The following is a 27,793-nucleotide window of genomic DNA, read 5'->3' as shown; positions in this document are numbered from 1 at the left end:
TTATAGGTCCTGCTTCTGAAGCTGAATCCATATGGGAGTGCCCCTATGCCTTTTTCATAGCCCCGTTGGGGTCAGGGGGGCTCTGTGTGGGACCAAGGTCCACCTGCATGGATCTAGTTGCAGGACCAGGGCCTAAAAGTTACACAAGCAGCCCAAATGATGTAAAGAGGGGAACAGAGTATAAGTGATGATGGATGGCAATTAATCTCTCTCTTTCTATAAAAGTTTAAAAAAAGATTATAAAGAAAATCTTCCCCCTTCCTTTTGTTTCTTGCTGTCATAATAGCTCTTTGTGGGCTTGTGTAGGCTTGCATTATGTAGCGTGAGTTCTTACAATAGTTTCAAGTAACACCTAACTGACAGATCTTGGGGGGTGGGGGTGGGAGAGTGTTTTTCCATTTGTTTACTTTGAGTATTAGCCGGCACTTTTGTATAGTTACGTTCGCTGTTTCAGTAGGGCCTGATTCTGCAAACGCTTGTGCATATGTGTAGCCTTTAAGTCAGTGAGGCTGCTTGCATGAGGAAAGTTATACACAGGCATAAGTGGCAAAGAGTCCTGTGGCACCTTGTAGACTAACAGATGTATTGGAGCATAAGCTTTCGTGGGTGAATACCCACTTCTTCGGATGCATGTAGTGGAAATTTCCAGAGGCAGGTATAAATATGCAAGCAAGAATCGGGCTAGGGATAACGAGGTTAGTTCAATCAGGGAGGATGAGGCCCTCTTCTAGCAGTTGAGGTGTGAACACCAAGGGAGGAGAAACTGCTTTTGTAGTTAGCTAGCCATTCACTGTCTTTGTTTAATCCTGAGCTGATGGTGGCAAATTTGCAAATGAACTGGCCTTGGGAGGCAGGCCAGTCCTCGCCCACAGACAACCCGAAGCATATTCTCACCAGCAACGACGCACTGCACCATAGTAACTCTAACTCAGGAACCAATCCATGCAACAAACCTCGATGCCAACTCTCCCCACATATCCACACCAGCAACGCCATCACAGGACCTAACCAGCTCAGCCACACCACCTTGACTGGCTTCCTCTTTTTATTTTTCAAATCCCCGTTTTTAAAGTTTACTATCACCATGCTAAATTTTGGTAAGATCTGTCTGCTGAAGATGTGAAACTTAATTATATCATGGTTCTATCGCTTTAGTGACCAATTTTTTTTGTGTTGCTTGTGACTAAGTTGCTTAGGCACTAGATCTGGTTGGTAAATTTCAAATTGACATTTTGTTGAAAAATGGAAAAAAACCCAGCAAACTTTTATGTGGAATTTCTCCCCCCATTTTCCCTTGCATTCTGCTTAGGGCTATCTATGCCCCCTACATGAGTAGGTAATAGTTTCACAGATTCCAATTCTGATGTTGGTTTTTGGGGGCTTTTAATTTATTGATGAGCTATATTGATCCCATGAAGTAGATAAAAGTGAATCAGTGGAGCCAAGATTTCCCTTTCTCAGGTCGTAGAGGTGTAGGGAAACTGGAACTTCTCTGAATGTGTACAGGTAGCATAGAATACCGATCAGGTACCTAGAAGAACAGAGGGATAAGGGAGCATAGATGGCGCAAGAGAGAGCACGTGTGTTAAGCAGTGGCTACAATCCCCTTTCCCATTGCTGCATGAAGCTGTGCTTTGAAAACTTATAAAACCATCACTGACAAAGAGGAAGAGATCCTGCTTTAGAAATAGAAGTGAGAAAGATTCTTCCCACAACAGACCCACACTCTGCTAACCCTCTCATACTCACACCACTACTCCAAGAGCACTCAACCCTTATTGCTTGCCAGCAGAGACACTTCAGTGAGGTTGGACTCTAGAAATTCCAGTGGGGGATAGAGGGGAGAGTTCACCTGTGGAAACCCCTGTTGATGGTAACATCCAGTGACTGCTCTCGATTCCAGAGCAGCAGTCCTCTTCCTGATGGCCTGATCACCATGTTTTCTCTTCCTTCGGAGGGAAGTGTCTGTGCAGTGTTTGTGATAAATTGACAGGCAAGTGCTTACTCCAGGCGCATCTCTAACACATCGGATCAAAATCAGCCTTAGTCTAAGTGGGTGCAGTTATTGTTGAAGTCAATGGGAGCTATGCCTGCTGATACTAAGGCTGAATTTGGCCCGCTGTGTCTCTTTCACGCCCACAGTGCAAGCATTCACTGTAGCTGCTTCAGGCTGGGTGGGAGGGAGGAGGAGAGAAAGCCACTGGAATGTGCTGTGTACATTGAGTGCTGACGTCCATTCCTAGAAAAGCTCTGCTTCTCAACATTTTTGGATACAATGTGTATTATGAATCATTAGCAAACAGCATTCAGGGTTAGAGGTGGGACATTAAGATGAGTGTGTGATCTATATGGTAGGGGTCCAGGGCTTAGCTGATTTCTCATTGGGGGATGAGGCAAGAAAAGGGGAGCTCTACACTGAAAGATGAGGTGGATCCAAAAGCTTGATTTCTGTGGAAGCTGTATCCAAGGGAGTCTTCTGAGCCCTTTGATTTTGACTGCTTGGTTGCTAATTGAGGACCTTGGCCGTGTCTAATGGAAACAGAAGAGTAGTTGCTGTTTTGAGAGAGTGCTTCTGTTATCAGCTAAAGCCGGAAAGTAGACTCTACAGAAAAAAGATACTACGTTGTGTACTTGAAGAATAATAATACTAATGTCAGACATCTTTACATTTACATAGTACCTTTCATTCAGAAGGATTCCACAGCAGTTTATAAACTGTATATAAGAATAATTTTCCCTACCACTGCAGTGCAGCCATCTCTGGGAGGGAGTTCAGCTGCTGTTAAAACACCGTAGTGCTACAGAATAGTTTAGGACAAATAATGAAGAACATGAAATCCACTAGAAATTGCAGGGGAATTTAGACTTGCATAGTGTAGTTAGCCCCCGTGTTCTAGCCAAATTCCAGTTTGGATAATATCCCTGCTTTTGTATTAAGTGCTGTTGGATTTTTCACAATCCCAAATGGCCAAGACCTCAGTTTTATGTATCCTCTGAGAGAGAGAGAACACCTTCAGCAACACCACGTCCCTTCTAAGGTGACTAGATGTCCCAATTTTATAGGACAGTTCCGATATTCAGGGCTTTGTCTTATATAGATGCCTATTACTCCCCACCCCGTCCCAGTTTTTTGCTATCTGGTCACCCTAATCCCTTAACATCATTCTGGAACATTTCTTTAGTACTGACTAAGGACTTGCTACATGGGTAACTTTCCAGTTATACTGGCATAGTTAAATCATTATAGTTATGCCAGTATAACTCCCCGTGTGGACACACTTATTCTGAATAAGAGTGGCTTTTTGGGGCTTAGCTTAAACTGCAAAAGCAAGATAAGCTAAACTGGAAAGGCTCTCTTTTGCTAGAATAAGAGTGTCCATGGTGTGTGTGTGTGTGTGTGTGTTATACTGGTATAACTATAGTGTTTAAATTCATACCTTTCCTTAAATTGGTATAACTTTCCTGTGTAGACAAGCCCTTTGAAGAAAGTGGGTCACCTACTGCATCACCAACACTACTTCCTGCTGCACTTGTAAGTCATCCCTAGTGTTTTCTCATTCACACGCTGACCAACATAAGTAGAGGAGACCTTATTATAAACAAGGTTAAAGAGCATGGGTGGAAAACGATGGGCAGGCTAAATTTTGCTGTTGAAGTACATTCTGCCTACAGACTTTTTTCTGCAGTGTCAATTTTTGTATTCTTAACTTCCTTGGATCATAGAAGTTAGAGATGGATCAGTTCCCCTGCAACTGTAAGCTAAAATCCCCCAATAGAGGATACAGTAGATATTAAAGATGGGAATTTCCAAAGTGTTTGGCATAGACCTAATCTGCTTCCACGGGAGTCACTGGGAGCCATCTGAAAAAAATCACACCCGAATCTTAGGCTACACTTGATCTTAGCCAAAAGGCTGAGTAGCATATGTTGTATAGATTTGCTGTGGGTTGTTAAACAGCTGCTGTGTCCGACTCCTGCAGGGGCTGCATTTCAGTGTTGGGTGAAATGATTCCTGTGCATCTAGTTTGCAAAGTACTCTGGGATCCTTCAAGATGAAAAGTGCTATATAAATGTGTAAATGTTATGATTATTATTCTTACTCACCTCCGTTTCAGTTCCAGAGAGTGAGACCTTTTTGGCTTCTCTTTTTAAAAGTTATTTTCTTTTGAGCGTCCACTCAGCAGCTGCTCTGTTTCCCCTTCTGCCGGCTATGATATTCAAACAGAGCAGCTGCACACAGGTGACAGAGCAAGGTGGCAGTAGCAATGACTGGTCTTGTTAAAATGTTACAAGGTTGGGGGAGGGGGAGAAGGAGACGAGAGAAAACTCCACAACTTGGAAGAGGTTCTATATCCTACTTTAAGCGGGCGCCAGAGGGGGACTGGCTACCCCAGAACTGAAGTAAGGGTAGCTGTACCTCTGAAACTCTGCCCATGACACCTGCTGGTTAGCATTGGGCCTATGAGACAAGACTGAAGGCCCGTGGGAGAGCAGGTGGCGCTTACAGTGTTGGGCCTCCTGTGTCCGTTTCTCAGGTGTGCGTGAGTATGAATATGTATGTACTCACAAGAGCATCTTGTGGTTCTAACGCTCCGGCACATCTACACAGCCACTGGGCGGTGTAATTCCCAGTGCACACAGACATAAATGCACGAGGGCTGCTTGAAAATAGCAGTGTGGCCACTGTAGTGTGGGTGGTGGCTCAGACTAGCCCCATGAGTATAATCCTGCTTAACCCCCTGGATACGTACTCGGCAAGCTAGCCCGACTCCCATGCTGCCACGTCCACACTGCTATTTTTAGGCATTAGCTTGAGCAGACCTGGTGTGTGTCTGGATATATCTATGCGGCAACCCCTGCCACTCCCCTCCCCCATCAGCGAGTCTCAGAGCTCGTGTCAACTGCATTGGGTTTAGGGGGCTCAGCCCAGGGGCTAAAAATAGCAGTGTAGACATTCAGACGTGGGCTGGAACCCCGGCTCTGAGACCCAACCCCCTCACTGGGTTTCAGAGCCTGGGCTTCTGCCTCAGGTGGGAACATGGGTACACTGCTATTTTTAGCTCTGTAGCTCAAGCCCCATGAGCTTGAGTCAGTTGGTCTCCGAGACTTACTGGTGTGGGATATATATATATATATATATATATATATATATATATATATATATATATATATAATTTTTTTGCAGTGTAGACATACCCTCGGTATACCCACGCTGGGAATTATAGGCCTATGCCATGTGCATCACAAAGTGCCACTTTTAAATTTCCTGCTGGCTGTTTTCTTGTGGCCGGCAGGGTTTTTTGGGGCATTTTTTGTTTATTTTTAAAGTTAATCAAGTATCTTTAATAGCCCATGCAGCTTGACATCCATCTCTTCCGTGGTGATCATGTTGGATGTAGTGCCAGCTCGACCGTGGGCATTTATGGCATTTACAGTGCAGGCAGGGGGCAGTGGAGCTGAGTGGACACGTTTCGGATTGCTTGGCACATCACAGGTATGGTGGCATTTCAGAGGTTGCCCTGTTTAATTGTTTTTCTCCTCTGTATTACAGAAAAAATCATGGCATACAATTAAAACGATGGTCAACTTGCCAGTCATCAGCCCCTTCAAGAAGCGCTATTCATGGGTGCAGCTGGCTGGGCACACAGGTGAGAGGTGCAATTTCAGATCTTTTGGCTCTGGAACCAGGAGGATGTCAGGCAGTAGCCTGATTTCAAATCTTCCTGAAGCCTCTGTTGGTTTGAATGGGGATTTTGTGCAGAGGCTCTTCCTTTTGGTCATGGTGGGGTAATGTGGTGGTTGGTTCAGTTCAGGGAAAGCCAGCCGTATCTGGACACCACATACCTCTGCAGAGTAGAAGAATCTGTTTTCAGGTGGGCGGTGTCAGACCTTAGGACGGGAGGAGAGCAAGGCAGTAGTTTGGGGAAAATGTCAGGCTGAAAGAAGTGGCCATATAAAGCACTCCTTACAAGGTGGTATGGGGGAAATCTGTATTGGGGAAGAACCAGCAAGAGATTGGGTGGGGAAATCGGAGCCCTGCTGCCTCCCGGGTCTATTAGGAAAAAAATTCTGCTGTCTCATTCCTCAAGTGAGTAACCAGTGCACCCATTAGCAGCCTCTCCCAATCTTACCTGGGGGTTGTCTCTCCATGTGCGTGTATGTTTCAGCCAAAATGATGAGTGCATTTCTAAATCCATCCCAAAACCTCATCTGAATCTAACACCTCAAGAGGAAAATGAACCAGGTGGGAAAGAAAAGCCCAGCATGTGGGTGTTTGTGTTGAAAGGCTGTTATTCATGCATCTGTGCAAGTTTGGGGGGAGCAGACGAGGGCCTGCTCAGGCAGCTTGAGTCTACTTTGGTGTCTATAGTACTTAACAGAAGTGCCCCTAGGTCAAGTTTTTAGGTTATTCATAAGTCAAAATACAAGGAGATGCCATCAGATTTGCTTCTCTCTTGTTTCAGTTGATTCCTACATGTCCCCTACTCCCAAAGTGCTAGCACAGCGGTTAGCAATCTGGATGCGGTGGGGGTGGGAGGAGCCATTATAGCGGTTGCCAGCACTTGTCTGGAGAAGGAAAAGGGATCATGAATCTGCTCCAGTTCCCTTGTATCTGGGTTTCTGGAAGTGGATTTGACCCATCACTTGCAGCTAGTCTTCTCTGATTCCAGGAGTTCTCCATTAACTGTAACACTGGTCAGCATTAGCCCTGGCACCTTGTCTCTGATGCACTGATACCTGGTGCAAAGGATTCTGGGGCACATCGGAGAAGGACCAGATGTAATGGCTGAATGTGCAGGGTCATGTTGTGATAAAGGCTGAAAGTGAGGCAGAAGCTTAACACCCACTCTAACTTTCGGGCCTGAGTTTGTTTCAGGCCATGTGGACTAACAGGTATCTCTCTCCTCTCATGTTATTACTATTCTGCAGGACTGGGGCACGGCTTCCTCTGCTGTAGTCTAATCACTTCCAGTTTGTGCCTGAAAGCACTGTGTCGTTTACACTGTATACCATGCAAATCTAGGGTTGTAAAACAATTAAGCTACACTTTGCACCTGTTTGTATAGATTAGCAAAGCTCCAAAGGAGTTACAGTACCTGGAGGTGTATGTGTTGGGGGTGTATGTATTAAAGAGGCAGTGTTTGGCTCCTGGATGTGGATTGCTGTTTAATGATTAGGAACTGATCCCCACCCTGCGACTCACAAGCACTGCAGGTATGACTTTGGGCTGGATTCAGGAGCACAGCCCACACTGGAAATATTGGATAGCTTTAAAAAGAGCCTGGCTGTCAGCATATTAATGCAGTCTGGCCCATTATATTTCCCATGGGTTTTAGCTCAGCTAGATATGTTAATTCTCTTATGACTACTTTAGCATGGAAAAAACCTGGTTTGGCACAGCCATACTCCTTGGAGCAATAAATTCCTGTATGGGAACTTGTCCAAATGGACTTTCACAGCCAATGGCTGTGTTTGCATTCAGTGCTTTTATTTTTTACAAGGAGTGTGTTATCTTTTCTGTTCAGGGGAACTCTTTATCTGGTGCACGAGAGTGAAGTGGGTGAAGAGGGAGTGCAGGTGTTTCCCTCTTACAAAGACTGGCCTTATCAGCATGTGTTGATTTTTGCAGGGAGTTTCAAGGCAGCTGACAGCGGTACGATTCTGAAGCGCTTCTCTGACAATGAAAAGGAGTGCTTTGAGCTGCTGATGAAAGATCCCCTGCGCTCCTGTGTCCCTGCCTTCCATGGGGTGGTAGAGAGAGATGGCGAGAAATACATTCAACTGGATGACTTGCTCACTGACTTTGAAGGGCCTTGTGTCATGGACTGTAAGATGGGGATCAGGTGGGATACGTGAAAAGGATCCTGCTTTCTACATACAGTACATGTGGTTAATTTGGGGAATGGGGGGGCTGGGGGTGATGATGCGCCTGATGGATGAAGCACTCATTTCTGGGGACTCAGGTTGAAGCCTGGGCAGTGGTCCTACAAGTGACATGAGTTAGTTGGTCTCACTCCCAAAACACCTCACATGGGTGTTGGCGCAGTGGGAAATCTCTGCTTGGAAGATATCCTGAAGCTTATAGGGAGGATGATTCCTTACATAGGATGGCCCTACCCAGGTCAAGGGTGGGGTCATTCCTGGAGTAGTGTGACTTATCTAGCCTCTGGACACTGACCTCTTTCTCTTCCTTAGATGCTATGTTGGACAAGGCTGACTTATTTATTGGGGCAGATTGATGTGAGCTTACTTTGCACCTGCCTGACAGGACTTGACTTAGGGAGAGTAAAGAAGAAGAAAAAAGCAACTCAAGCAACATAGCTCACTTATGGCCAGTTTATTAACCATTCTGAGAGGGAAAAAATATCACTCAAAAATTAAGAGTCAAATTCCCTTCCCCAAACATGGATAATTGAATTGTAACCTGACATCTCCTCTCCAAAGCTGTCAGTGAGTCCTGGGAGTGCAGCTATTCCTGCCTGGGAGAACAGGGCTGATAGTCAGGGCCTAGGAACCACCTCTGTGTTTCCGCTATCTTGTTCTCCAGAATCTCCGCTTGCATTTTAAAGTGTCTAGTTGTTGTGGCTGTGAAAAAAACCCTCAAAAAATGTGAACCAAGCCTCACCAATAAATAGATGAGTCTGCAGAGAGCCTGGAACAATGACTCTGAGAAGTGTGAACTGCCCCATGAGTCTCAGTGAGCGGGTGACTCGGATGATAATGTAAATGTCAACATTTGTTCCTTATTTCATTCCTTTCACTAGACTTCTTTACCTGGAGTTAATTGTCAGTGAACTCAAGTTCTTAATGCAGAGGGAGTGTCCACACGAGCCACAAAAAGCATGTTAAGTACCTCATGTAAACTGTCAGTCAGTTAACTCAAGGTAAAAAAAAAGTCTAGTGTAGACAGAAAGGACAGAAATTGTGCCCAGCTCTGCACAGTTTACTCTGAAGGTCTTCACTGCACAATTAGTTTAGGCTTTTATCCCAGGTCTTAGGCCAACCCCACGCTCCCATTTACACAGTAAACCCAGCAAATTTAGGGTTGGAGGTGCTTTAAGCTCATGTAGTTTACTCGGCTGGGTGGGCAGGTTAAAATCTAAGCTCCACTTTATCTTGGGCTGGAATCTGCCTGCTTTGCAATGAGGATGCCAGCTAAATCCCCTGAGTGCTGATGACAGGTTTCAGAGCTGTAGCTCACAAAAGCTTATGCTCAAATAAATTTTAGTCTCTAAGGTGCCACAAGTACTCCTTTTCTTTCTGAGTGCTGATGGTCCCTCTAGTGCCTTCCCACGGTCCCTGCCCCCCCACAGGAGAGATGGATTCTCCTCCAATTGACAAGTGACTGGGAAAGAGTCCTAAAGCATCTCCTCACAAAGAACCATGGGATATGCCCCCAGACACACCTGGGTAAGCGCAGAAACTTCTGAGGATGCAGTAACATGGGAAGGGCTCTGCTCTAAGAACGCTCTCATGACGGGGAGGCTAACCCGGGTGCTCAGACTGGGGTGCCAATTGCCTGGGCTAACTGCACAGTGAAGACATAGCCTGAGTGACTGTCATTTTAGTGACCCACGTGGATGGCGTTTGGGAGATGCTACCACTTATTTCTCCCTAGTCAAAGAGCCTAGAAGAGTCCATGGGTATATTCAAGCCCCACTGAGGGAGAGCCTAGCTCAAGCAGCCCAGTGGAGCTCAGAGAGCATGCACAATTCTGTTTTGAATAACTGCACAATCGACAGTGAGTGGCAACTCACATGGGCAGAGCTTTCCCCTCTTCCCCCTCAATCTGACCCTGGGCCATCCTTTGCTATGAGCTCTGGTCCAGCAGATAATTTCCTTTACGTGTTTCTTTTTTTAATCAGCTGCAGGGTTCTTTTCTGTCCCTTTCTGTGCGATGCTTGGCGTATGTAGCCTCACAAGGCTTCAGGGGCCTCGAAAAGTAGCCATGCCTGGAGTTAGTTTTTCCTTTCTCTTGAGCTGAGAGAGGTGTTCAGTCTCCATCAGGCTCATTCAGTCTTGGGTTTACTACCACTGGTCTATTTGAGCTTTGCTTTCCTTTGTCATGGTGCAGAATGGGAATCCGATGAAGTGAGCTGTAGCTCACGAAACCTTATGCTCAAATAAATTGGTTAGTCTCTAAGGTGCCACAAGTACTCCTTTTCTTAATGGGAATCCAGTGTTTCTCCCAAGCACTATAACTAAGGGAGGGCTGTAGGATTTAGTTATAGGTAAGGATGTAATTAGAGCAAAGATGGAGAGTCAGAAGTCCTGGGTTCTGCCACTGACTCATTAAGTAACTTTGGGCAAGTCACTTTGTCCCTGTTTTTCAGTTTCCCCATCTGTAAAATGGGGGTGGTGGTGATAATTAGTTTCCTCATTGGTGTGTAATGCGTGAGGCTTAAAGTTTATAAAGTGCTTTGAGATCCCATGCTGGAAGATGGCGGTGAAATGCAAGGTGGTGGTATTGTTTCAGATTCCAAGGGGGTTCTCACTGTCTTGTTGGGTTGTGATGTTTTTGCAGGACGTACCTGGAGGAGGAGCTGACTAAAGCCCGTGAGAAGCCAAAGCTGCGTAAGGACATGTACAAGAAGATGATTGAGGTGGATCCTCTTGCGCCCACAGCTGAGGAGAACACGCAGCATGCAGTGACCAAGCCACGTTACATGCAGTGGAGAGAGACCATCAGCTCCAGTGCCAACTTGGGCTTCAGGATAGAAGGGATTAAGGTGAGCGACTTCCACTGCTGTCCTTTCCTGTTGAGTAGACTCACTCCTTTGCCCGATTTGTTGGTTGATCAACTTGTCATCATCATCAGCCCGGTTTCCAAAAAGACAGTGTGACTTCCTAGCTGGAGCTGCATAGTCTGTTTGATTGTGACTAGAGCTTCTATGGCAATGATGAGAAAAGCATTGTGAAGCAAGAAATATGTGAAACCCATCAAACACACACTGACTGCTCTGAGAACAACAGCACGAACATTGAGAAAAGAACCAAATAGCTACATCATGGTGTAGACAGAAAGAAAGTGAAACTGATATAAGGGGAAATTCTGAACTGGTGGAATAATCCCCTCCTCCTACTCACAGCCATGACCTTTACCCAGTAGCCATCCTGGGAGCGCACAGATTTATTCTGAGTGAATTGAAGTAAAACAGATTTGTTCCAACCCTGCACATTTCTGAAGCAATGTGGAAACATCATGTAGCAGTCCCAGTATCTAGGCAAATCACTTTCACTTTGTGCAGATATCCAGTATGGGGGGAAGGGGAATCACAATAGACCCAGAACCCCAAATGTTCAGACCTCAGCTATAACCCCCCTTCCAGCCCTTCTCAGGCAAGAAGGGGTTGGTCCTTACATCTCATGATGTTACTTCAGTGTTGCAGAAAACTTCCAACGATCTTCACCATACCCTGAGGGCGTACGTCACTTGGGCAAATACCACCTCAGAGTCTCATGGGTAACCACCTGCAAAATACAGGGCTCCAGCCTCACCTTCAGATACTGGAGATAGCTGTCAGGGTTGCTTGAGGGTTGGCCCATAGGTAGGCCTCTGCTGGCTTCTCCACCCAGCTGGTATAGATTTGGCTTTTCTTCCAAAGGTTGATCTGGTCTTGTCTGGCCTAGTTTGACTTCTTTCGTATGGACAGGTGTGGTCTGGGATGGCATTTTTTCTGAGTGGGCCCTGGAGACTCAATCCAGCTCCTCGTGAAAGCACTAGTGTTATTTTGTTTTTAAAGTGATAAGGTAACATGTGAGTGTCCATTATGGGACGCTGACTGCATATAAGGTGTTAGTTACCAGAGTTGCTCTGTTTGACTTCAGGATTTTTACCAGAGCACGTTTCAGCTCTCTGGCAGCCTGTTGACATGTACAGGGTCAGATAACAGAGCTGGGGTTTCTGGTCTAAAACACAATTCCATGTTTGAAGCCCAGGAGAATGAGATAGGTACAGGAGTAGCAGCAAAGTCTCTCTTAACTATCCCCTTTTCTGTGTTTCCCTAGGCTGCTTTTTCCCTTTCTCGTTGATGGTCTCTCCTAGCGTTATAGGATGAATGAGGTATCCAAGCTCACACAGTGCTGGGCTTCTCCACACTGTTCCCCACAGCCCTGACCTGCAGGGACTGAGCACCCTTTCTCAAAAACAAACTGGGTGATGGGTACTTCTTGACGCAGGCTCCTGTCAAGCAAACTCTGCAGTCAGCGGCTAGTGGAAACTTTCAAGCCTTATGTCTACTCCTGGGCACTTCTGGTGGGTTTTGCCTCTTCCTCACTAGCCCATTAGCCATCCAGTAATGTTGCCAGGCTAATTGTCTAGTCTTTAGTTCTTCTCTGTGATGGAATCAGAACTCCATACCTGTGCTCTCTGCAGACATTCCAGTGCATTCTAGTCACTGCAGATGCCTCATAGGGGCAGATTACTCTGGACTTTTGTGCGAGACTGGGAGAGAGAGCAAGGAGCCTTTCCATTTCGTGCACAGGAAACGCTCAATCATAGTGTGTACCCTGGAGCAGGTTCTTCCAGATCTGGCTGGCTGAGCATGTATGATGTACCGCCCTAAGGGCCACCGCACCAATGTTGTCTGGAGTTTCTCCTGGTGTGGGACAGTACCAGAATGGCACAATCTGTAAGGAGAGTGATCACTTTAGATAAGCTATTACCAGCAGGAGAGTGGGGTGGGGGGAGGTATTTTTTCATGCTTTGTGTGTATAAAAGACCTTCTACACTTTCCACAGTATGCATCCGATGAAGTGAGCTGTAGCTCACGAAAGCTCATGCTCAGATAAATTGGTTAGTCTCTAAGGTGCCACAAGTACTCCTTTTCTTTTTGCGAATATTTAGCATTTAAATCATGCATGACATATTCGAAGAGCTCCACAGGCATTACTTTTATCTTCACAACACCCCTATGAGCCAGTTAGCTGGGTGGTATTATCCCTATTTTACAATTAGGGAAACTGAGGCAGAGAGGTTTGATGTGTTGTGCAGGCTCCACAGCAAGTCAATATTTGGAACACAGGCCACCCAACTACCAGCAGCCTAACCTCTTGTCATTGTTGTCTGTTTACATATATATGTTACAGAACTACAACTTTGTCATATGGAGCACAGTTATATCACCTGACATCCCAGTTCTGTTTTCAAATTAGGGAGCAGTCATGCTGTGAAACTCATAGGTCCCCATTTTGAAAGGTGATCTGGTGTGTACGTGTGGGGAGAACTAATGATGCCATCTAGTGGTTGGTGAGAGACAATCACCCATTAATTTGAAAACCAACGAGAGTGAAATCATCAAGGCCCTTTGGTGAAGTGGTCCCCAAATGAGATTTTATTCACTACGTGTGTTCCTTCCTGCTGAACTGGGTACCTTCTCTTGTGGTTAATCCATCCTGCAGCATCTTCTTTTCCTACACCATGTCCATATCCCTGAAATAAGTCAAGATTTATTTAGCCCTTTATTAACTCTCACTGCAGTATTGGACTTGTCTCTAATGCAAGAGGCAGGAAAGATAAGTGGAGCCTTTTGGGTTGTCTTAGAGCACAAGGCACTTGATCTGTGTGCCTGCAAGCCTCAGAAGCAAGAATATTCTCTCCAAGTGACAGTCTGAACAATGTGATCAATTGCAGGGCTGATGGCTCCATTAGTGCAAACGCCAATGGAGTCTATCATACTGTGTCTCCTTGTGAAAGGATGGTCATCTGGCTAAAGTATAGGGCTAGGAATCGGGAGCTCTGGGTTGTATTTCTCATTGTCATTGACTCGCTTTGCAATATTGAAAGTCACTTAACCTCTCAGTTTCTGCAGTTATTACATGAGGATGACCATACTTCTCTTCCTCCCCGGGTGCTGTGAGATTGTAATGCATTAATATTTGTAAAGCGATTTAGATCCTTGCTTGGAAGGCATTATATAATAATAAAATAGTAATATATTGTTTTAGAGCTAGATTGTGGCATGTAGCCAAAACACTGTAGCAGGAGCAATGCAGAACTGCACCTCCCCCACTGGGAAGGCAGAGAGGCCATGCAGGAAGAAAGTACAAGCAGCACCATCCCATAGGGTGGCAAAATCTGCAAAGAGTGGCACAGCAGCTGGGGAGGTGTACAGTGTATGGAGGGCACTTGAATGGGGTCTCAAGGCTTTGTGTGCTGTAGATTCACACCCTGGCTTGTCGTGCAGTAACCCCCATGTAGAGAAGCCCTTACACTGGAGGTATGGTAAGGGACTGATGGAGTGATTGACAGAGGCATGGCTTCAGGGAAGACAGATGTGGTTTGAGCATGGCCATGCCAGCTGCTCTTTGGATTAAGACACAAGCCAGATGATCTAGAATGGAAGGGATGGTATAGCTCAGAGTTGGATGTGTGTTTAATGGGAGCATAAAGGCAGCAAGCATGCCTGGTATTTCCCAACTAGCCACTGTAGGGTAACAAAATCATGAAGGCACTTCTGAAAGATAAGGGAGCAAATGCCTTGTGCAACCACAAATTAAAATAAAAAAGTGTGTTACCTGGCTAGAACAGAGCAGCCATGCAAAGTTTTGTTAGAGTATTAAAATCTTGTGGGATACGTTTTCAGAACAAGTGTCCTCCCGTCGGTATTTTGCTGGTGTCACTGGAGTACAGACACGCACAGCTAGCATGCCATTTAGACAGCAGATTGACATTCCAAACTCCTCCGTACACATTGGTGTGCCACTGTACAGCACTTCAGATTGCTCCTCAATTCCACTGCCTACTTACTGCACTTCAATTGCATAACTTGCACATGCCTCATCAGCCTTACACCACGGCATTCAAATGTGGCCCACAGTCTTGGAGTAAAAGCAGTTTATTCTGCTGTAAAATAGTCTGTGAGGTGGGAGGGTGTTATGACTAGTTTTGCCATGCAGTCAGTTTACTTTCTTATATGATTGTAACCCTTCTGCCTGTCAGAATTGGCAGCAACAAGGGCCGGGTTCAGTATCTAGGGGTTCCATTCCAATAACACAATGCAAAACTGGCTCGAGCCCCCACCCAGTGACCTGGGACAAATATATACCACCCCCACTGGGTGCCTCCAAGAGGCAATACTTCCCCTCTCGCAAGCACATAGTCTGAGTGTAGCAAAAAGCCTTTTAATAACAGAGAGAAACAATATGGCATTATGTTTGGGAAACACCACCAACAGGATTCATAACACAACTCACGAGCAAAACCCACCCCAAGCAAATTTGGGCATGTCCTTTCCCTTTGGTTCTTGAGTCCAGCAACCCAAAATCACCCAAAGTCCCAAAAGTCCAACAACCCAAAAGTCTCTGTCCTTGGTCAGGGCAGCCCCAGAGTTCAAAAGTTTATCTGCAGAGTTTTTACCTCCCAACCTGGGTGGAGATTGGGGGGGGCGGGGTGTTACAAGGCACCTTACGTGGGCCAACACTGATGGCCCCACCTCTCCATGGGATCCCGCAAACTGCTCTGCTCCACCAGCCACTCCACTTGCTGTCCCACAAACTGGTCCACCAGCCACTCTGCTCACCGTGCTGCAAACAGCTCTACCATATAGCTTCAGGCTCCCCCACTACTTAACACAACATTCAGTGATTTCAGCTTGTAGTAAAGGAGCCACAGTGCTGGTGCACCATTAGCCCAAAGTGAATTCAGCTCAGCAGCCTGTAACTAGACTCCTAATGGAATCAAAATTAGCTCTGATATTCCACAGTGGAGAGAGGAGGAAGTGCAATTAGCATGTAAGGCCCTCACCAGGGGACCTATGCCACCAGGTATTAATACCTGTTCCCAGCCTCTCTCAATTCACAGAGTTTTGGAACCCATGTCCCTTGCCTAGCGAGTGCTACTTAGTTGATGGCGAGTCCCTCCATCATAACAAAAGGCCAAGTACAGTTCCACTGTTCTTGATTCCCATAATCAGGGTAATAACAATTTATTCTTCCTGCCCCAATAACAGAGACACTGGGGATCCCACAGCAGCTAAAGTGACCGTTTGGGCAGCTATGGCCTCATTCTAGGTGGGGTGGGTGTGCCTATGCAAATGAGATCAGCCCCTGAAGTTCTTTTCCACAACTTGCCACACCTCACCACCAGATGTCAGGGTGGAGCTCATCCTGACTCTGTTTACATGATAATCCTGGAAGTTTTACAGGACATGTCATATTCTGCTCTGGTGTAAATGGTGTTTTACTTGCTTAGACCAAAACTGAATTTTACCCAATTTTGGTGCAGTCACTTTATCTTGTAGGAGGAAGACAAATGTGTCTATGTGGTTGATTTACTCCTATAACGAAAATGCTGCATTTTATTTCATTAATATGATGAGGGATGTGGTTTTATATTATTGCATCCTTCTTACAAATGTAAGCTACTGGCTACTGTTACTGGTCTGCATCATGCATGGATGCTCTAAAAATAAGTATTCGTTTCATATGTAGACTGTGGCAAAATACCTTGTTCGCCTCAGCAGGCTCAGTCCTTTCTTAGCCTTGGAGACTCAGGTTTGGGGCAAGGCAAATCCTTATAGGTGGCACAGGGTACTGCTACTCCTGTCCTCAGTCAGTCCCTTGTGCTTGTTTTCCTTCCCGTCTGGGGAGGGAGTGCAGCCTCCCTGCTGGGAAGGTCTGGTGTCTTGCGGCAAACAGCCTACTGGCAGCTTCCCTGCTCCTCTCACTCCCCGACTCCTTCCACGCAGGGGAGGGTTTAAAAGGGTCTCAAGTAGCTGGAGTCAGCTCAACCTAATTGGTTCCCTAGCAACCCCTTTTCCAGCTGAACCTTATTGCCCCATGGTTCTCTCTCCTCAGTGGATAGGGAGGGCCCTTTAACCCCTTGGGACTAATTACTACATCCTCCCCCCCCCTTTGTAGCTGTTTGTCTTGGGTTTACCACAAGACATGGTGACATTCAGAAGGTCACCCAGAGTGCATGTTGACAGATGTGCCCAGATTCACACACTCATCTCATACACATACAACCTCACAGACACAAGCTGATAACTACAGACACACGTATCTGCATCCCATTGCCATGTGTAGTTGCATTACAAATACACAGATACTCTAAACTTTCTTCTAGATGCAATTAAATACATGCTCCCACACACATTTTTCCCTTGCAAATTTACTTACTTACTTTGTACATTGGCATGCATGCTTGTACAACACAGCCATGTTGTTGAAAATACCAAGTTTTTATGATCAGCAAATAACTTTTTTTTCTGTGACTTAGGACATGCTAATATGAAAAGATATTTTATCATGGACTAAGAGTCCCACCCACAGCCCTGTGGTTTCCCCACTTAAAGAGAGGTGGATTAACACAAACTGGGTTTGAGAGACCACAGAATATCCCCTCCCACACACAACCCTGGGGGGATACCTGTCAGTCTAGAAGAGAATGCAGCCAAAGAGCACCCTGTGGTTGACCCACTACACTTAGCAAGTTGCAGTCCCTTGTGAGGTGAGAGGGAAACCCTCCCACAGGCTAACAATATCCGAGAGGTCTTTTGAAAGTGCAGTCAACAGGAAACCAAGTGTTATTCAAAGGTATTCTGTCTTTCACTCTCTTCCTCTTCAGCTCTTGCTTGATTTATCATCTCTTCCCAGCCACCCACTTCTATTGATTAATGACAGATAGACTGAGCTGTTGATGATTCAGGAAGGTTTACTGATTGGCAGAATTATATATGATATAAACCCTTCTCTCTCTTTCTCTCTGTGTTTGTGTGCAGAGGGTTGATGGGACTTGTAACACAAACTTCAAAACAACTAAGACACGGGAGCAAGTTTTCCGGGTTTTTATGGAATTCATTGAGGGCAACACAACTATTCTGGTGAGTCTTGAGCGGTACTAGTCTCTGGTTCTTTCAGACCCCTTTGTGACATGTGACCAGAAACTTCCAAAGAAGAAAATCCAGAGGGTGGGAGTGGTGAAGGAGTGGGTTACGGATAGGGGCTGGCAGATCATCATCCATCGGTGATTGTGATTTGGTTGTGACAGTGTTTTTTCACTGCAGACACCTTGAGTTAGCAAAAAGTGAGACAAGCTAACAAGTGGTTTGCCCTTTGCCTCACAGTGCAGTGACTGCCTCGTGATGTGTCATGACTGTGGCATTGGTGTCTGAACACAAGGTGTGTTAACAAGAAAACTTGTGATTCACAAATTTAATCTAGTGAAGACAAAGCCAGGAAGTGGGAGCAGGAGGGAGATTGGTGGTGCATTGTGCTGCCATGTGTGAAACTTTGAAAAGCAACTTCTGTACTCCCACACCCTGGTCTTTGAATGGATAATAACTCCTTCCCTGCTGGCCTGTGCTGTGGCCTCAATGGGCAGGATATAATATGTGTCATGACCTCAAAGGCTGCTGTCTCATTCCACTGTAACACACAGAGGCCACTTCAGTGGAACACCAGCACTTCAAAGACAATGTACCAGGTAACACAGGTTAGCATTTGAGGAGCATTTTCCCCCCACGTTATCAAAAGTGCTGGGCAGTGGAAAAACAGTTTGACAGGCCCCAAATTGGCCCACATTCTCCCTCTCCTTCTCATTGTGGGGGGAGAGAGGGATTTTCAGAACATATCCGTTCCTCTGGCTAAAATGAGGGATGCTGAAGCCTTAAGATCCTGGTTCTGCAGCCAGGTGACACAGCACTGCTTCCAGAGCCAGGAGTCTGAGTTTGTTGGGATGTGTGAAGCCAGTTCACATAAGTCCTTGCCTCACGCCACCCTACTGTGTTGGTTTGAGAAAAAGCAGGTTTCTGAAATATAGTTTTTAGAACAGGTTTTGGGCTATAGGAGCCTAAAGGGTGTGTCCTAGAATGAAGAGCATCTCCCCATTATAACGACCATTGCAAGTCAAGTATCCCCCTCTCCTGCCTACAGACTGGTTCAGGCATTGCAAAGCTGTGAGCCATTGTAGGGGCATGTATTGAGTGACAACCTTGTGGCAAATCTATCCCTGGCGTAACACCACTGATGTCAGTGAAGTTGCACCAGAGATTGATTTAGCTTCCTCTTATTATTTGTTTTCCCTCCCCAAAGTGACCTTAAAATGTGCATGGATTTTTTTCCCCCCCCATTTCAGAAAAAATACCTCAGGCGTCTGCATGATATCCACCTCATCCTCGAGTCCTCAGACTTCTTTAAACGACATGAGGTGAGCTGTGGGTGAGTGCGTAGGGGCGGAGGGCAGCGTTGCCTGTGTGGGGACTCCTTGCTGCCTCAGCTTGCCATTCAGATAAGCTTTTAGACTAGCCTATTGGCGAGAGAGGGGCTCGAGGAGAGTACCGCAGAGCAGAGAACTAATACGTGAGCCACCAAGTCTCCTTCCCAAGAGCAGAGAATATTGTTCCAGCTGAGAGGTGACAAGTCCTCCAATCCCAGCTTCCCCCAGCAGGAGTTCCCTGTAAGGAATGGTTTTCTAGTGCTAGCTTCTCACAGCTACTCCACTCCTGGTTGGTTCCCGAAGGAGTCGGGCTAGGGGTGCTGGTGCTGTGAGGTCTCTCATTTGGTCGGTGGCAGAACCTGATTCTGATTTCAGACTAACAACTTCAGTGGAGTTCTTCCTGATTTACACCAGTGTAAATTAGTTCCCTAGTTTCCCCTACCAGGCACGGTTGTAGAGAAGATGTCATTGGTAGCTACACAGCATTATTGGTGTATTTACTACACTGCAGGCTATGAGATTTGTGGGTATGGAGTGTTGAGCCAGATCTAGGAACTTCACTGTACTACGCCAGGTGCGAGGCTGTCATCTGTGATAACACTAGTGCAACGGTCCTTAGCAGACTGTGTGTTTGTTTGAAGCTTTGAGATCTGGCCATTTATTTTACACTGTTGGCAGTAATTCCCCCTTAGCCGCTGGCAGGATTTTTGTTAATCAATAATTGGTTTGGGCCATGATCTCTCTCCAGGCATCTTGTTCCCTCCCAAATAACCCAGATACATTGTCAGTGAGCTAAAGATTCACCTCTGTTCCCTCTCTGCTGGAGTCCGTTCCCTCGGTGCCCCTATATCAGTACAGTGCAGTCAGGGTACAATGAGCAGCTGGCACACTGCTTGTCATTGTATAGGCTTTGCAGCTCAGCAGTCGTCATTTGTCTGCACAGGTATAGTTGATGGGGCCTTGCCTATGGGGCAGGGGGGTGGGAGGGTCAGGGAGACATTAATAACACTTGTGCATATCATCACCAATCACTACCCTGCAGGTCATTGGAAGTTCACTACTCTTTGTGCATGATGACAGCGGACATGCCAATGTATGGCTGATTGATTTTGGAAAGACCACGCTTCTCCCTGATGGGCAGACCTTGGACCACAGGATCCCCTGGCAGGAAGGCAACCGGGAGGATGGGTACCTGCTGGGATTGGACAATTTGATTAGTATCTTAGACAGCATCACTGAAAGATGAGAAGAGACTCACACAAACTCATGGGGCTGCTTTGTAACCTTCTACTCTACTGGGATCTCTCCATTAGAGGTAAAACTCCCTTTAACTCTCTCCAAACTCCTGGGGTTATTGCAGTGAAAATGGTGCTGCTTTCAGACCCAGACTGTTCATGATGAAAGTGACTGCATTGGCCTTCCATGAACCAGAGTGACTCAGGATTGGTCGTTAGTGAATCAAATTAACTTCGGATTGGTCCTCCGTGAATCAGGGTCTCCAAACTCAGGAACCAAACCAGCATGAATCCAGGAGGTTTGTACAGTAAATCAGAGTGACTCTGATTTCAGGTGAACCAAAGTGACTCTAGATTACCCGTTAGTGAACCAGAGTAAATGGCAGATTGCTTGAGGTTACGGGGACGGTTGAGCAGAATTCTCCACTGGATGGCATTGCTTTGAAAACAGCAAGAGTGTTTGCTCCCTAACCCCAAGTCACTAGGCTGCCATTTATGTCATAGATTAGGCAAGGCCCACCCCAGCTGTTGTATTACATTACAAGAGTGTGCAAGATGCGAACTCCTCCAGGAATGAGGCCCAGAAAACATGGAGAGAAGGGTGATTATAGTTCATGGCAGTGGTTGGTTTAGTGTCTGCAAGGGACAGCTGCTGTTGACCTTTTCTCTTACTCCCTGCCCTGGCCTATCCTCTTTTCTATCTCAGAACATTCTTAACTATTTCCAGGTAGTTCCTAATGAGGTCACAGATAGCCCATTAAGTAAATAGCACCAGGTTGTCTCTGGCACTGTGTGACTTTCAAACTGTGTATAATATTGGAGAGGCTGGTGAAGTGGTAATGCTGGCTCTTGCAGCTGGACAGCATTTGTGAAAAGTCAGTGGCATCTCTCTTTAGCAGGTGGGTTGGGGGGCAAAGTTAATTTTTCAAGGTCTTAGTTATTTTAGAGAAAAAACCAAATCCATCTAAATACTAGCAAGCCAGTTATCAACATGCCACTTTACATCAAGGCTTAGACTCTCTATCTTTTTGCTTGTGGGTCAGATTTCCTGGTGGTGCTATGTTCATCCTTTTGCCACACCGAAAGTGTCAGGGCATAAGCTGAGTGGATCAGAAAGGAACTGTATCCCCATAAACATCATTACACTGTTGGCTATATCTGTTATGGGCATTCTTCCTTGGAAGCATGAGGTATTCACCACTTTCGAAAGCAAGGTATTACATTACTAGATTAGAGGTCTGATTGCTGTGCCATATACCCTGATTGGGGCCTCTAGGTGCTACCACAATACAAATTAACATTTCTGTGCTCATCCCATATCCAGATATCTGACAGTGCAGTTTCCAAGTTGGAGCCATCTGCCATGTAACAAGACCATATAGTCATTAAAATCACTTTCTTTTAGAAGTTAAAAGTTGTTTAAGCAACATCAGTTGATCAGAAATCACTCTCTTTTGCCAATACAACTGTAGTCAAAAGAAACTTCAGAAATTTTGGAATAACTGAAAGTAGTTCCTTGCTTCTGTCGGGAATCACTACACCAATAATCACTGCAAAATGAGGTAAAGGAGACTGTACAATTCTTGTTTGGAGCTAAATGTACATGATGTAATGGTTGTATTAAGGGTTGAGGAGCCTAGGATAACTTCTCAAGGAAGCCACTTTGGTTCATTTACTGGAATGAAGTTGGAGGCCAATCAAGCTTAATAACCTCAGTTATTTTTCATCTACATTAAAGAAAGCATTGATGTTAATAGTGCTGACCATGCCAACAGTGACCTAGAAGATCAGTTATCCAAGGTACTACTGGGGAAGCAATTGAAATAGAGCAGTGTGAGTATTTTACACCAAAACTGAAATTGCTCAAAAGCTGAAATTTGTTTTTATATTTAGTTGAAAATTCAAAACTTTCCCTATGTTTGTGAATATTTTGGGGTTTATATTCAGTGAAAATGGTCCTGTTTTTGAGCTGAAAAAGGTACAAGTTCGCTTGAAATAGGACATGACTTACAGAAAATGTAGGCCCCTTTTCAAGTGAATGCAGTCTTCCATAGAAAGCATGCCTGGTTTTATTCCAAATGTCCCTAGGTTGTGAAATATTTTAAGACAGCAAAACGACCTGCAGTGAAATTTGCCAAAAATATGGTGAAAATGTTTTCCTACTTTCCCATAGCCCTAATAAAAACAACCCTGCTTGCAGTGATTCAAGAGAACAGGTTAAAATAGACTAGGAAACACAAATTGTTCTTTACAGTTTGAATCTGAGTTCTTACAGGGGATAATTAGATGAGAAAACCCCTGGTTTTCATTATGTGATTGTTACTTCAGGCACTCCTGTCAGGGACAAAAATAATAAAATCACAGAAGTTAGAGATGGTCATGCAGCAATTCTCCCTGCAAGTGCAAAATTATTACTTAAGGTTCATTTAATAACACTTTGTCCTGTCTAGTTTTAATTGGCAGTGAGAGTTAAATTTATTTCTTTCGTGAGTACATATGCCAGCATTTTGCACCTATGCAACCTCATGCTCTAGGGAAAAATTGGTGATGAATTTCCTTTGAGCAGAATTTAGAAACCAAGGTCTATCTAGGACTCATGTCAAATTCGTTTAGTTCTACAGTTCCAAATGGAAGTTGGAGGCAACATGGAAGCAATAGCTCCAAAAACAGCAGTGCTGTCATTTGAAAAGGTATTTTGCAGTAGACAATCTCAGGGGAAAGTGCTCTGTCATGGAAAGGGATCCATTCCTGTGCACTTGTTGGAAAGGACAGCAGAAGGAAAAGCTTTATTACAAGAGACATCGAGCTGTGAAACTCTGTCCATTTCAAAATGACAATTGTAGCAAAGTTGTTTTGAAGTGGCTTTTTGGCCTATACCAGAACTAGTTTGGAAGAAGCTACAGTCCAACTCCTACTTGCTGGTAGACAGCTGTGGGGTCAGTTATACGAAAGAAGAAAGGGGAGGGAGTTTTGTACAGCAGTTAGAACATGGAACTGGGAGCCAGGACTCCTAGACTGTTTCCTATCTCTGCCACTGACTTGCTTTGTGGTCATGGGCAAACTTCCTATGCCTCAGTTTTCCCATCTGTAAAATGGGAACAATAATACTTACCTACCTCACAGGGATGTTGTGAGGCTTCATTAATTATTGTTCGTAGGGTGCTTTGAGATCGTTGGAGGAAAGATGCAGTATAGAGAAATGCAAAGAAATAGTTAAACTGAATTAAAAACAACTGATTTTTGTCCATCCCTTAAGGATGCAAGTTCAGATGAAACTCAGCCCAAGAAATACAAATTGAAATCCCTTTTATGATGATATACAGAGGGAAGAAGTCACTTTGGGTCTGATCCAATTCCTGTTGAAGTAAATGGAAAGACTTCACTGGGACTTGGATCAAACCCTTAAACAATTCAGAGGGCCCTTGCTTATTTTTTGTATTATTATTATTATTACTGTTTGTTATTATCAAGATACTGAGAACTAATGGCCTGTATCCTCTACAGTGCATCCTGTTCTGAACACTACAGTGCAATTATGACCAAGGTCATTTTTGACATTCTGACTGTATCGTTTGAGTACTTGTTATTCCAAGGTGTGTATGTTACCAAATAAATGAGTTTGAGGAAAAAAAAGCCATCCAACATGGTTTGATACTTGAACTGTGATTTCTTTTTCTCTCCTCCACAGAGAAACCCTGCAGGAGATTATTTCTCCAAATGTTTCTGTTGGACTTCTTTGAAGTTCCTGTAAGGCAATGTTTGGTAGCTGTGCTGATGGATGGGTAAATGTTTTATATTGGCTTTGCAGGGCAACAGCACACCACAGCTTGCCGTTTGTTCTCATTGTTGCTCTTTACATAGTCTAAGAACTGTGTTTGATGTAGGAGTTCTAAGAGTGCATCCCAATGCCCAAGACATATTTGATATAATGGGACTTGAGCCCTGAAGGTTAGAAGAGAAACCAGAACAAATACTGTCTTAACTGGTCACATCATGTGCTGTCATTTTGAATTTACTTCCGCTCAGACTGAGCTCAGTCTAGAAAATGTTCCGTCTCTTGCAATGAAAGGTTTCTTGGGAGGAACTGGGAAGTGTGTGACGAAGGAATCCTACTGTCTCTCAAGGGAAAGTCTTGTCTGTCAATGGTTTCTCACAATTAATTATTTTTATCAACTTTTGGAAGGGGCATTGAGTCACCTGTGTCTGCTCCAATAATCCTGCTGCTTCTGGAAAGGGTAGGGTGGAAATATGGAAATAGCATCCTCAGAGAATCCTGCTATTTTGGAATGAGCATAAGGGGTGGGAGTGGACTCAATTGCCAGCTCTCTCCCTGAGCTTGCTGCTGTTCCTGTAGACCCTGGTGGCACATACCACTTCCAGTGTTCCTTGTTTTTACTGGGGAAGCCCAAGGAGTTGCAAATAGAGGGAAGAGATCAGTGAAATTCTGCACGGTGGGAACCAGTACAGCTTTGTACTTACAGGCAGGCTACTGTAGTCATTGGTCAGCTCTTGCCACCACAAAACAGGAGCACAGCCAAACTCCACTGCAGGTGGGGGCAGCAATTCAGGATATCCTGGTGATTGTCCCCAGTGGACTAGCTGAGGTGGGCTCAAGATCGTGCCTGCTGCTCCACTAGCTCCTGGAGGCTGGGATCCTGGCCGTCTTTAAGTTACGCACTGAGAAGACACTCATGGACGATGAGGGAGGAAATCCTGCCCTGCTCAGGGCCAAGGAGCCCAGGGCCAGATTTTAAAAAGCATGTAGGCACCTGAAGATGTAGCTAGGCACCCAGTGGGACTTCCAAAAGCACACAGGTGCCTGAGTCCCACTGGTCTTAGGCATCCTACCTGCCTATCTTTGTCTTTAGGTGCTTAGGTACCTTTACAAATCTGCCCCCAAGTCACGTGGAATACAAAGGCCCATTTGAACTAGATCCCTCTGCCTATCAGAGACAGACTGGATCTATCCCTAATCCCACACCAACCCTGATGGCTTCTGCAGGGATATAGGTACTGGCCCATGAAAATCTCTGGTTCAGTGTCCTAAAACCCAATGATTCATAGCAGTTGAGATGATCTCTCCACACTCAGAGCAGCTGGTAACTCCAGCAGGGAACCCGTACTAGGTGCTACCAGAGGAAGAGCAGTGCTCTGTCCTTTGAACCAGCTGGCCCCTGGGCTGGCAATTATTCACAGAGACCTAGTTCTCTCCCCTGTATCCAGATGATGTTAACTTTAACACAGAGGAGACCAAATAGACACTGTTAGCATCTCTTTATTTTTGTATTGTAAATATAGAAGTATACATTTATCTGGCTTGAAATTGCATAGAAGCAGAATTGGTATCTACTTATTTACAGGTTTCAGAGTAACAGCCGCGTTAGTCTGTATTTGCAAAAAGAAAAGGAGTACTTGTGGCACTTCATCGGATGAAGTGAGCTGTAGCTCACGAAAGCTCATGCTCAAATAAATTGGTTAGTCTCTAAGGTGCCACAAGTACTCCTTTTCTTTTTACTTATTTACAGTGACCCAAAGGGTAGGTCGGTGCAGTGTTGCCATAAGCAGTGGTAACAACAAATCAAAAATAATTCAGTTAAATAAAGAAGTGGGACAAGGCTATAGGGTCTCAGCGGGTATGTCTACAGTGCAATTAAACAGGCTGGCCTGGGTCAGCTGCAGGGCTGTAAAATGGCAGTGTAGATGTTTAGGCCTTGGGCTGGAGACCCACCCACCCACCCTGCGAAGTCCCAGAGCTCTGGCTCCAGCCTGAGCATCTATACTGCAATTTTACAGCCCCAGAGACTGAGCCCCAAATCAGCTGACACAGGCCAGCCGTGGGCATTTAATTGCAGTGTAGAGATGCCCAATGGTATTGTCCCTCATAAGCATGGAATTTGTTTTTTTCTAAAGTAGGGTAGGAAGGGTGAACTGGCTGGGATGACAGAGGAAGGCCAGGTTTACACGGCAAACCCTTGCTAGTATACCTATGGCAGTCAGGGCTGTGATTGACATAGCTTTGCTGGCAAAAATGCTTAGTGTAGAAGCAGTTCTACTGATATATCTGCCCTTTTGGCAGTATAGTGTATTTTATGTGCATCCGTGTGTGTGAGAGATAAGCTATAATGGGAAAAGCTGCATCCATACAAGGAGTGCACTCCTAGAATAGTATAGCTATATCATCAAAGCACTCCTACTGTAGACCTGGCCCAAGATGGAGGACCAGAGAGAATGGAACCAACCTTAGGAAAGAGTTGTGATAGCAGGGCTGGGGAGGGCATTTTCAGTCAATGGTATTTTAAATAGTGCCTAGTTACTTTAAAGCTTATGTAAAAGGGGGTGTCAGAAGAAGATACAAACTAGCTGGGGCAGGAGTTTAGAGACTTGAGGAAAGTGGATATAATGGGTGTTGTGAGAGGGAAGCCGAGAAAGGCAGAAAGTTAATTCCAAAAAGAAAGACCAGTTAGACTCCTGATTAATTTGGTTTCTCTGTGTTACAGTTTCCTCTCTAAACTGTAACATAAGCGGTTGTAAAAAGCAACATAAATCATCAATCAAAGCAAACAGGTGTAAGATTAAAACCTCATGAGCAAAAAAGCAGGTCCTGATTTCAAGACAGTATTAAACGCTGGCAGCGTGAAGCCATTTTAATCACGCAAAGCTAAATGCAAAGATTAAAAGACCCATCAAGCTGAGCAGGGTTTTTATACAACATTCCCATGGGTGGCTGACGCACCAGTGTTTGAAGACTCTGTGGAAGGGTCTCATTTTCACGCAGTTCCTCTTCCAAAACCAAATCCTTAGGGGCGTTAGCTACCATGCTAATCTAGCCCGATGCTGACAATGTTGGTTCGTTCATTTGCTATCAACTGAAAGTGTCTTAAAAAAATAAATAAAGGCAATTAAAAATCTGCTACCCGTAATCCTCTAATTTGGGCATTCTGAATGTATGAGTTATCATGCTCGAGCTTCTCCCAGCATGTTAGGCCCTCAAGACTGGCATGTGTCATTGGTATGGTTAATTGTGCCTAGAGTAATAAGATTTTGGATTGGACAGACAGTGTCATGATAGGGGAATTATTAACAGCTCTCCTCTAGTATAGTCATACATAATATTAGTGGGTGGGATTTTCCAAGGCAGCTAAGTGAGTTAGGCCCATTGAACTTCAATAGGACTGGTGCTCTTAACTCGGATGCTTTTGAACTGCCCCCTGCCCCCATTATTGTGGGTTACTGTTCCATCTGTGCAGTTCCATGTTCTATCCTTCTCCTGGAAGGCTCCAGCTAGAATCAACTATGCATAAGTTAGCGGCTTTTATCCAAAGGGAATGGGGGAGAGCTTGGTTCTTTTTCTAGAAGGACTTGATGTTGTTACATTTAGACAATGGCACCTAGATGCTGT

General features: G+C 45.1%; 1 protein-coding gene across 3 annotated transcripts in view; it reads left to right on the top strand.

Annotated features, from left to right (window-relative positions):
* ITPKA (inositol-trisphosphate 3-kinase A) overlaps positions 1-24,014 on the top strand; it is a 51,935-nt gene extending 27,921 nt beyond the window's left edge. For 2 of the 3 annotated variants that reach the window (XM_074957053.1, XM_074957055.1), the window contains 6 exons: positions 5,552-5,648; positions 7,631-7,844; positions 10,526-10,730; positions 17,724-17,825; positions 19,079-19,150; positions 20,202-24,014. In XM_074957053.1, the coding sequence (XP_074813154.1) occupies positions 5,552-5,648; positions 7,631-7,844; positions 10,526-10,730; positions 17,724-17,825; positions 19,079-19,150; positions 20,202-20,405 (894 nt within the window). In that variant the 3' untranslated portion in view covers positions 20,406-24,014. The remainder of the gene's footprint in view (positions 1-5,551; positions 5,649-7,630; positions 7,845-10,525; positions 10,731-17,723; positions 17,826-19,078; positions 19,151-20,201) is intronic. The other variant, XM_074957054.1, reaches the window with a different exon arrangement.
* The last annotated feature ends 3,779 nt before the right edge of the window (positions 24,015-27,793 follow it).

Source organism: Natator depressus, chromosome 6 (assembly GCF_965152275.1).
Source record: "Natator depressus isolate rNatDep1 chromosome 6, rNatDep2.hap1, whole genome shotgun sequence".
Lineage (NCBI taxonomy): Eukaryota > Metazoa > Chordata > Testudines > Cheloniidae > Natator > Natator depressus.
This window is presented reverse-complemented; position numbering and strand designations above follow the sequence as displayed.